This window comes from Henckelia pumila, chromosome 4 (assembly GCF_033568475.1).
Source record: "Henckelia pumila isolate YLH828 chromosome 4, ASM3356847v2, whole genome shotgun sequence".
Taxonomy (NCBI): domain Eukaryota; kingdom Viridiplantae; phylum Streptophyta; class Magnoliopsida; order Lamiales; family Gesneriaceae; genus Henckelia; species Henckelia pumila.
The window spans coordinates 170,643,620-170,655,474 of record NC_133123.1 but is presented as its reverse complement, the minus strand read 5'-3'; the positions used below and the strand labels follow the sequence as shown (position 1 = coordinate 170,655,474).

Here is an 11,855-nt window from a genome sequence, read left to right as displayed (position 1 = left end):
GCACCTGCTTAATAACATCTAACAACGGAATATTTACCTCACATATACAAAAAGTTTCATAAAGGTCCTTTATCCCTTCATCTTTTCTAAACTCCTTAAGTGCTAAGGGAAAAGGGGCGACAGGCTTATATTCAGAAAGTGGAGGAAACTTACCTCTTGGCGCTTCTTCCTTAGATGCTTCTCCATCAGTCACCTTCGGCTCTTCTTGCAGTTTCTCCTTGTGTGAAGTCTCCACTTCTTTTTCCTTGATCTTAAACTCCTTCCCATTCCTTAGAGTGATTGCACTTGCATTTTATCTTGGGTTTGGAATTGTTAGAGATGGTAGAGAATTGGAATGCTGTGCTTCTAGCTTGTTGATGGTGGTGGAGAGTTGTCCCATCTGGGTGTTCATGTTCTGGATACTTGCTCTTGTTTCCTGTTGAAAAGATGCAGTGTTAGTGGCAAGTTCCTTAACTATATTTTCGAGAAACTCACCTGGTGTTGGTATCTGAGGTCGCTGCTGTTGCTGTTGAGGATACGGCGGCCTATAATTTTGATTATGTGGTGGTGCTTGAGGCCCCGATTGATTTTCTTGAGGATTCCCATATCTTAGATTTGGATGATCCTTCCAACCAGGATTGAATGTGTTGGAATAAGGATCATATTTTCGCTGGGGTGGTCCAGGAAATCCTCTAGTAGCGTTGACCTGTTCAACTGATTCTTCTTGAAGTGTGGGACACGTATCAGTAGCATGTCTCATTGCAGCACAAATTCCACATGCCTTTGCAGTTTGTCCATTCCATACAACCATCTGACGCACAAGAGTCATCAATTCAATTAATTGTTGTTCAAGGGAAGAGACATTTACCTCGTTGTTCTTCCTTGGTGGATGCTCGTTCTTGATGGTGCCAAATTGTTGAGAATTGGCATCCATATTCTCTATCAAATTTCTTGCTTGTACCGGAGTTTTGTCAATGAAAACTCCTCCACTGGCTGCGTCCAGCATGCTCCTGTCATGAGGTAACAAACCTTCATAGCAAAATTGAATCAATTGGTTTTCACTTATCTGATGCTGCGGACAACTAGCACAAAGCTTCTTGAACCGCTCCCAGTATTCATGCAGTGATTCCCCGGAGTATTGCTTGATCCCATAGATTTCCTTTCGGATATTTGCAGCTCTAGAGGCTGGAAAGTATTTCTCCAGGAAGTTTCTTTTCATCTCCGTCCAAGTTGTGATGGAGCCAGAGGGCAAGTAGTATAGCCAATCCTTAGCAGCACTCTTCAAAGAGAAAGGAAAGGCTCTCAGCTGAATCTGTTCCTCTGTCACTCCATGGGGTTTCATACTCGTGCAGACCACGTGAAACTCCATCAAGTGTTTATTGGGATCTTCACCTGCAAGACCATGAAAAGAAGGTAGTAAGTGAATTAATCCATACTTAAGCTCAAAAGTTGCATTATTTTCTAATGTAGGAAAAGTAATGCATAAAGGTTGTTGATTGGGATCAGGAGTGCCCAATTGTCTAAGACTCAAGTTCGCATTAGCAGCCATCTCTTCTTCTTCTGGAAAAGCAGCTCGAGCAGCTGCCTCTTGTTGTTGCCTACAAAGTTCTCTCCTTCTCCTATGCAAAGTTCTTTCAATTTCCGGATCGTAGAGAAAGTCTTATTCAGTAAAATCACCTGAAAGCATGAACTAGAGAGAACTAGAAACAAAGAAGAGAGAAGAGAGTGAGATTAATCAAAACAAAAAAAAAAGAACACACAAATTAACACCGTTCCCCGAAAATGGCGCCAAATTTTGGTAGCGCTTAATCGTGTCACGCCCAAATTACCTGACTCAATCAGATAAACAAATAATGCAGTAGTGTGAGTAGGGATCGTTACCACGAGGAAAGGTAAATTTAATGTGTTCTAAATAAACAAAAGGGGTTTTTGAAGTTTGAGATTAACTACTAAAAATTTTAAACAATTAAAATTCACTAACATGAAATATTGAATAATAAACTTGGAGAAATCAATAAGAGGCGAGACTTGGTATCGATCGACTACACCCTTGATATTCATTCATTCAATCATCGATTCCCTAAAAATAATTAGCCCTATTAAATATTCGTCACTGAAAACTAAATTCCTGTTTCACCGTTATTTTAGTTAATTAGAAAACAACATTCTAAATTAACCCTTACCAATGAATTAACCCGATAACAGCAATCTAGATTTAAATCCACGGTAGCATTCAAACTAGTAAAACTGACGAACTAGACAACACAAACACCAGCGGTTGTATTTAGCCTAGTCAATAATTGATCCTACTATTTAATAAACTCAACAGCAGAAAATATGAAACGTAGTTTCTTCGCAAATTAGATTGTCCAAAAAATTACGGATTTTAATTCTAATTTAGCTATCGTTTGCAATACAAAACTCTAAGATGACCAATCCTAAAATCTCGCATACAAACATGAAATCAAACAGATCAAAGATTGATACTTAATAAAGATTAAACACTACGAATCAAATCTCATGAACAAAATATATCAAGGTTTCGTCTCCCTCAACCAAGTATTAAAAGGTTTAGCTACAACGATTCATCACCAAATTAATAAAAATTCAAAGAAAAGAAGAAAACTAGAGAAGAAATTGAGGAACAAAACCTAGCCTCCAAGAGAGAGTCTTGAAATCTGATAATAATCCTTAAAAATGGAATTAAGAGTCTAATAAAACCTAGAGTTCAAAATAAAAAAATTTCCAAAATTAAAAAATCATTCCCGAACAGGCCCTCGCGCTCGATCGCATGGAGTACGCCCGATCGATCGCGTGAAAATATGCGTTTCTATGTTTTCAACTTCTCGGCCCGCGCTCGATCCTGCTGAGTACGTGGGATTGATCGCGTGGAAATATGCAAAATTCTGCTTTCATAATCCGGATACCTCGCTCGATCCTATTGAGTTCGTGGGATCGATCGCATGGGAAAAAACCAATATTCTGCCTTCGTTTTCTTCATCTTGAAATCTCCTACACATTAAACCCGGGAGTATGTTCTGAATATAAATGCATGCAAAAGACAGAACTAAGATAAAACATGAACAAACACAATTAAATGCATGCAAACTACCAACAAAATAACAACAAAATATGAAAACAAAACACGACTATCACCATGGGAATTATTGGGCCAGTCTGTGAATATTTGGGCCATATTATGATGTTTAGGCTTAATATTAAGTTAGTGGGTCAGTCTAGTAATTTATGGGCTTAAGTTTAAGTGAGCAACAGTCTTGACCAAACCATGAAAATTTATTGAGTCCGAAATATATATTTAATTTATTTTATGCATGAAAGTTAATTTTTAAGTATAAGTATTTTTATTATGAAAATTAATTAAATATATATTACAGACATTTTTTCAGTGCATGCATACATGAAATATTCAGTTATATATGATCATGATTAAGAGTTTAGCAATAAAATATTTTATTTATGATGGGAGTTGAAGTGGTGTGACAATATAGTCCAGAGGTGGTTTACCACCAAAACAGTTCAGGAGGCAGTTTACTACCGGCATAGAGGTGACTTTTCACCGCCACGTACGTTGGTTTAAGAGACTGATTATTCGGCACAGATTTAGTCACACTCACGGATATAACCATAGACTGTTTAGAAAGTAATATGCTCAACTATACTCAGTAAGCTTAGTATGTTCTGGTGCAGATGAGCATGATAATTCTTATATAGCTCCTACTGGTGGTGAGGATGTGTGAGCGAGATGGAAGTGGACCCCGTGATTGGTGCCTTCGCAGTGTTTTTTTTATGTCATGTTTAGATTTAATTTATCATAGTTTTTAAACAAAGTTTCGTGTTTATTTTAGTGCATAATTTATGAATTTTCAGTACATATATTATTTTATTATTGCATGATATTTATTTTGTTCAAGCATGATTTAAGATTTTTATTAAATAAATGTTTACTATTTTTTTAAGTCAATTATGAGAGTTATATTTTTAGTATTATTTTTAATGTTTATACATATATGTATGGGCATATATGTATAGTAATATTTAAAAAAAAATTCCGCATTTAATTAGTCCGAGTCGTTTTAGTTGGTATCAGAGTGCGGTCCTTGGAGGGTGTCTATCTGGCGCGTGAGGGTCAGAAATCCCACTACCGGTCTGTAAGTTTTAATTATTTTCTTATGATATATAAGGAGCATATGTAACGATTTAAGATTTCATGTTAGCAAAATTTTAGAACTCTTAGTTATGCATTGCGATTTACGTAAAGAAATATATGGTGGTGCAGAATGCCTCCGAGACAGATGAACAGGCGTGATGATCCTCCACCTCCACAGAACCCGCTTACAGCATTGGAGCAGGCCAGTGCAATTATTATGGAATGGATCACTGCTCTGTTGGGGCAACAGGCTGCACGACCCCAACTTATGCATGATGAGGATGTAGCTGAGCGGTTCCAAAAGAAGGGACCGAAGGAGTTTTCTGGTGCCACTGATCCACTCGTGGCTGAGGGGTGGATCCGCTCTTTGGAGACCATATTTGCTTACATGGGGCTCACAGATGCAGATAAAGTGAAGTGCACAGTGTACATGTTGAAGGACGATGCGGTCCTTTGGTGGGAGGGCGATGTTCGAGGTGTGAATCTGCGGACGCTGACTTGGGAGGAGTTTAGGCGAATGTTCTTCGCCAAATATTTTACTGAGGATGAGCGCAGCCACATGATTTGGGAGTTCATGAGTCTTCGGCAGGGGGACAAGATAGTGGTTGAGTATATCAAGCAGTTCGAGAGGGGGTGTCACTTTGTGCCCCTGATTGCTGAGAGTGAGCAGGAGAAGATGAGACAGTTTGTCGATGGGCTTAGGGCGGACATCAAGCATTATTTACGCATGATGGATGTCATCACTTATGAGGCAGCGGTGAGTAGGGCACTGCAATCGGAGGATGGCAGGAGAGAGATCCTGCGTGAGCAGCACAGTAAGAGTCAGTTTCAGCCGGAATTTCATCGACCATCTTCGCAGCCTCCTGCGAAGAAGCAGTTTATTGGGCCTTCTAAGGGCCCGAGTCAGCAGAGGTAGCAGCAGAAGCAACAGGGACTCCAGCCGCAGCAGCAGCAGGGAGCGGGGCCCCTAATCCAGGAGGAGTTCTACATTGCCCGCAGTGTCAGAGACCGCATTCGGGGCAGTGTTTGGTTGGGTCCAACGTATTCTATCACTATAAGGAGCCAGGGCACATGGCATTCAATTGCCCGAGGAGGAAGAAAACCACTGGGAGAGTGTTCGTCATACAGGCTGAGGAGGCAGACCCAGATACTTCCTTGATAACCGGTATATCTCACCTCTTGTATTTTAACGATTTTTTGAATTATTTGCTAGTTATCGAATGTATACTATTTGGGTTATCTATATGCATTATTAGCATAAGAATTATGTTTTCCTTGTGATTAGAATTAAGGGTCATCAGTGACTTATCTTTGGGTAAATTAAGTTTTGGTATGAAATTGTTGGGATTTTCTACGTGCAGGGAGAATTCTAGTAGGAGGAAACTTCACGTTTGCATTGCTAGATTTAAGAGCCACTCATTCGTTTATCTCCCTGGAGTTTATCAGACGGATAGGCATTACACCTGAGATTGCTGATATGGGTTATGATGTCACTATGCCATCTGGGCAGATTCTTACTACCACTAGTATTTTCAGAGGGTTGGAGATAGAATTGCAGGGACACTCCATCCGGGAAGATTTAGTGGTTTTGACGTTGACTGAGTTTGACCTGATATTGGGCATGGATTTGTTGGCAGTCAACGGAGCTTCGATTGATTTTCGTCGGAGGACGGTGTCAGTGAAACCATCTGAGGGCTACCCGTTTACTTTCTATGCATCTCAGAGCAGCAGTGTCTCTCATGTGATCTCCTTTGTACGTGCGAGGAAGTTATTGAGACGTGGTTGCCAGGGTTTTCTTGCCAGTGTTGTCACAACATCAGAACTATCTAGAAGATCATTATCGGAGATAGATGTTGTTCGTGACTTTTCGGATGTCTTTCCGAATGACGTTGCAGGAATTCCACCAACAAGAGAAGTGGAGTTCAGTAATGAGTTGATGTCTGACACCGTGCCTATCTCTAAGGCACCGTACCGACTTGCTCCTACCGAGATGAAAGAGTTGAAGGCTAATGGATTGTCCAGACATACAAAAACACTGGACGTGAGGGACTACGCTCAATACGGAAATATGGGTAAACTTACAAACATGATGCATGCAATGACAGGGTATCCATATCTTGGATAACTATATACAACTGCTCAAAATGGCACCGAGGATATGAGTGGTACAACCCGGGACAATCCACTGAGTACACTTCTCATTCCTACCGGACTTGGACCATGCCCTACATATGTCAGTATCGGCTAACCCATTGGTCGCGGGACGCTCGACATTGATCGTCTGAACAGGGATAAGCAGCCCTACATGGCTCATCTTAAAGGATGTACAGGCTCAATATGATGTGAACATGAGACATAATATTCCATGCAAAACATAGCACATAAATGCACAACATAAGCATGCATACCCGCTGGGTATCTCATCCATTACTTACGTACCTTATTACAGGAATTCCTAGCAGTCACACTCTAGGTTCTCAAGTCTATCATCAACTCTATATTGCAAATACTCATGCATCATTATTTAAGCTCTAAAAGCCTTAACTAAGCTAATAGATACTCCTAAATAATTGAATGAAATCATAGCTATACATGCGTCCGTTGTCTGCCCGCTGATGGCGACTATATTAAAACTTAGCCACAACTCCTCTACGACGCCGGGATCGATCCGCTACTTTTGGATTCCCAATAGGACGCCTAGAACTCCCTAGATCTGACAAGAAAGACCAAGGAACAAGAGAGAAAAGAGGAGAAGGTGCAATGAGAATGAACTCGGCTGCCCCTTATATAAACAACTATCGGACCGTCCGATCCCACATTCGGATCCTCCGATCCAGTTCGGAGCGTCCGAACTCCCTCAGCCAACCACTTGTCAAGATTTCAGAGGACGCCTGCCGACACGAGTTTGGATTCTCCGATCAGTCTTCGGATCGTCCGAAGTCACCCTTGTGATGTCACCAATGACATATTATTCCAGGAAAGCTGGCCATGCATGATCGGATCCTCTGATCTGCGTTCGGAACGTCCGAACTCTTCAGAGCTTCCAATCCTTGGCTCCGTTCCCAGTTCGGATCCTCCGAACCTGCATCGGATCATCCGAACCCTTGGAACTTCTGGCTAATTTCGATTGTTCTGGATCCATTTTCGGACTCCTTTAATCCATTAGGAATTTCCCTGATCATGTTTTAATTAATCTAAACATGATCACATGATTAATATACTAATTAATCGTTAATTCTGGATACGGGTCAATACAGGGCTGACGACGGACGCATGTATAATCTTAAAGCCTTCAGTGGTGAGTTTCTGGATCTGGTATGATAGTAATTTCAGTATGTGGATATTGTTAGGTTCTGAAGAGTAGACTTTGGTCAGATTGTTTAGTGAGGTACGTGATGTACTGTCTGAGATATCCAAGCATAGTATACACACTTATATGCCTGAGATACCCAAGCGTAGTATACACACTTATATGCTGCATTTATCTGTTGCATTATACATGTTTTACTGCTTTGGCATATTATGCATGACATATCATGTTGGACCTGATATCTTTGAGATATACCTAGTTTGTTAGGGCCGCTCAGCCTTGTTCTGTTTTGTGGATGGTTGGGCATCGAGAGTTACAGTGTTTGACGGGACCCGCAAGCTCTGATGACCCTGTACATTGTAGGTCCACATCTTGATTGTTGAGTGTGGGAGCCAAAACATGCCTCGAGCAGATCAGAGACTACACACTCAGGCACCTATAGACTGAGCATGAGATTCTAGACTTGATCCTTGATATCCGAGCATATCGCATTTGCATGAATCATATCGGTTTGTATACTCGTACATTCTCTTATTGGGAGATTTTCGCTCAGGTCCTAGTTTTCATCTTGGACACCCCATTCCATGGAGCAGGTCTTAGGTTGTACGGATTGGACGTCCAGGGCAGCGGCTGAAGCAGTTGAGTTCTCAACGTGGTGATCCAGTGGAAGTTGTTTGGTTTCTCGTGCAGAGTTATGTTTTATATTGTGATTGTATTAATGTTTAATACTGAGATTATTGTCTGTGTTTTCGTTTGAGATTGTTAAAGTACTTAAGTTATTTTCGTTCTTTAATTGATGTTATTGTTATGTTTTTTATGCATGATTATTAGTATGTTTAGTGGTGTCTCGGGTAAGGGCGCTACATTTCTTGTCTTCGAGTATGTGAAATAGATTCCACTCCCATTTTTTTTTGTTTATTTTACTCAAGATTGGTTTTTTTATTGTGTTTTTGACTTTTTTCCTAATTTCCACTCTTTTAGTCATTAATTAATAGTCATTGATAAAGTAATATGTGGAGTAGCTTTTAGTTATCACTATATACATGTGCTGGTTAGCTTGTTAACTGATCATTAGGATTCAAGTTTTTTCTATCCATTGAAATTCAATTGTTTAAAGATTATACTGAAAAGAATTTCGAGAAATCTTGTTGGGTTTTCATTTCCAGCATATTATTCTTCATATATGTGACAGAGCTATGATTGAGTTAATGGTTTCCGTTCAAGAAAGAGTCTACTTTGATTAGTGTAGAAAGTTTATTCTTTGAATTTGATGGTATAGTAATGTTATGGACGGACTTAGCTCCTTAGATGGGTCATCTGCCCGAGCAAGGATAGAACCTAAAATTGTTGCTTTGTGGATTTTGATTTGATTTGAGTTCTTTCTTTCGCGGTTCGATTTTTTTTTATAGTTCGTGTGTGCTCGGGTTTTCCTCTATGCATTCTTTAGATTCTAAAAAGACCGATACTTGATGGATTTTTTTATAATGCTACATATATGCCCATACATATATGCAACTATACCTAAAATATATTTTCTATAAAGTATAATGTGTAATTAAAATCAATTGCATGCTAATAATTTAAAATACTCAAAAAAAATTAAAAATCCATGCATGAATGTTCAATAACGTAAAATGCGCAAAATAGTTTAATATGATCCCATAATCACTGAAACATAAAAGCGTGAAGGTCACGGGTGTGCTAGCTTGCCACAGATGCTCAGAGGTCGTCGCCACCAGTCAGGACCACAACCTCCTGACTAATATTAAACTCACCTGCACACCATTTACATCTAATGAGCCTAAAGGCTCAGCATGCTCTACCCTTTAACAACGTTGTAAATGGCGGGAGGTGGTGGAGGGGCGGTCAGTGACTGCCTACTGCCTCGGCCGCCTAGGCGGTTGAATTTTTTTAACAATTTTTATAGGTAATTATAATTATATATAATCATGCAATGTAATTACAAATAGTCTTACTTTTTTGTGTAATATATGTAATTAAATAATTTTTATAAATAATGTTTATGCATAAAGAAGTTTCATTCAATATTATACAATCTAGACAAAGTACAAATAAATATATAAATGCAAACTAACAAGATAATTAAGATGGTGGCTGATGGCGGCAGAAGTGGAGGGCGTATGGAGTCGGTTTGAGGCAGGTAGTGGTTGATGGTGGAGGAAATTTGAAATCATAAATATAAAATCATTAAAACGTTTACATAATACTGAGTCATAAATGTAGTCATAAACATAATACGTAACATAAGCATTGGCATGTCATAAACATAAAAATCATTTTTTTTCTTGTGGGTCATATCAGTGAAGTTCAACCATAAGCGATTGATCAATCTAAAAATCAACGTACGTGGCGGCGAGGTTCACCGAACCTATGGGGTTTTCCTATGCCTCCTATGCCTCTTCACCAAACCTCTGGGATCCGAAGGCTCATAAACATAAGTGAAAAGGTCATTGGGCCCGATATCCCGACCTCTAGTCCCGTATTTGTCACAAATCACATCAATTTCCCAAAATATTTTTCTTCACATGTCATTATCTTAACATAAAATACATGCATGAATCATGAATTTAAAAATATCATTTCCTTCAAATTCTACCCGTAAATATATATTTAATTCATTTTCCATAAAAATCATACTCATATCAAAATATACATATACATCTATTAAATATATATTTATGGATCATTTTTCTTGCCACTGGCTAGTACGAACTGATGCCCCTTAACTAAAGGTCATAAACTAGTGCTCATTAACATTTATCCTGGCTCAAAAATACTTAGACTAGCCCAATCAGACTTAAAATGACCCAAATAGACTTAGATTGGCCCAATAATACTTAACCCAACTTAGAATTTAGCCCAACCAATTAACTTAAACAACTTAGGCCCATTAACAAATTTAGCCCGATTAGTAAATTAAGCTCCAATAAATATCTTAAGCCAAATAATTTTGGCCCAACAAGCTTGGCCCAACTAACAAACTTTTCCCAATAAAGAAACTTGGTCCAATAAACAAACGAACTTTGCCCAATTAATAGACTTAGCCCAATAAACAGACTTGGACCAATTAACAAACGGACTTGGCCCAATTAACAGACTTGGCCCAATTAACAAACGAACTTGATCTAATTAATAGACTTGGCCCAATAAAGAAACGAACTTGGCCCAATTAACAGAATTAACACTTGGACTCCTAAATAAAATAACCCGGACAACCCACTTGTCCGAGCACTGCCCGAGCTTCCCGCTAGGTAGACCACCTTACAATCATCCAGCTCTTCACCTAGCTAACACTAGCTCAAGCCACCTTAAATCAAGACCCAAAGAGACCTAACCCAGCCACCAAACCATTGAACAGCAGCAAAGACCCAGCCATGGCAGAAAAATCACCCAAAACCAAGCCACAATGCATAAAAACGTGAATGATGCATGAATTAAAACTCGAGCTACCATATCCACATACAATTGCAATAACATGATTTTAAACATCAAACAGTGAATATACTGATCTAAATGGGTTAGCAAGGAAGGGTATAACATGACTTTACGTTTAAAACGCACGAAAAACTTATACTGTTGCGGTTGCGTATATCGGGACTCGAGAAATCTTATAATTTTCTAATTCTGGAAGCTCAAATCCCTAAACTGCTGATTCTGCCTTTAAATATCCTCAACTAGCTTCCAATCTGCGAAAAATCACACAATGATCAAAAGTCAACACTGGTCAAATTTGTCAAACTTTGACCAAAAATTTACAAACTTTATTGCGTTCTCACAGCTTCACGGTTTTGAATCTCGACCCAAAACATTTATTTTTGGATCTATAACGTCGAACCAGTCAAAAATGGTTAACATGTCGGAGGTCGCAGGAAAATTGAGGAAGACGGCTGCGCAGCGGCGATGGGCAAAATCTTTCCAAAATTCACGAAATTTGGCAGGCTTGTAGAGCTCGACGATACGATATCAACCATCTAATCCACAACCGAAACGGAGCTCCATGCGCCGTAGAACGGAGAAAAATAGTCTGATTCCGGCGAAAACAAACATGCTCTGATCTGCACATTTTTCTCACAAAAAATGCTACAATAAGCTCGAAAAATGCTCTATACACATCCTAGCATTGTTTAACAGCTTTTAAACCAACAAAATCGAGAAAAAAACAAGAAAAATCACCGAGGAAGATGATGAATAGTAGCACGTATGTTCTTCTTTGTTTTTTGACGATCTAACCGTCCAAACTTCGATTTCTTGGTACCAATAGACTCGTCTAAGTCTTGGCTACAAAATGACCGATCGGATTTTCCATCGGAGCTCCGGCAAATGGCCGACAAAGATAAAAATGTGGACTGCTACAGTAAAGTCAAGAATTTTGGGAAA

General features: G+C 39.3%; 1 protein-coding gene across 1 annotated transcript; it reads left to right on the top strand.

The window, feature by feature from the left end:
• Positions 1 to 5,218: 5,218 nt before the first annotated feature.
• On the top strand, positions 5,219 to 6,084 carry LOC140862322 (uncharacterized). The gene is made up of 3 exons (XM_073265336.1): positions 5,219 to 5,312; positions 5,509 to 5,900; positions 6,043 to 6,084. The coding sequence occupies exons 1-3, from the start codon at positions 5,219 to 5,221 to the stop codon at positions 6,082 to 6,084; spliced, it is 528 nt and encodes a 175-aa protein (XP_073121437.1).
• Positions 6,085 to 11,855: the final 5,771 nt, after the last annotated feature.

Coding starts and splice junctions, on each gene's coding strand:
- LOC140862322 (XM_073265336.1), top strand. CDS start 5,219: ATGGCATTCAATTGCCCGAGGAGGAAGAAAACCACTGGGAGAGTGTTC. Junction 5,313..5,508: donor AGATACTTCCTTGATAACCG/GTATATCTCACC, acceptor TTCTACGTGCAG/GGAGAATTCTAGTAGGAGGA. Junction 5,901..6,042: donor TCTCTCATGTGATCTCCTTT/GTACGTGCGAGG, acceptor ATGACGTTGCAG/GAATTCCACCAACAAGAGAA.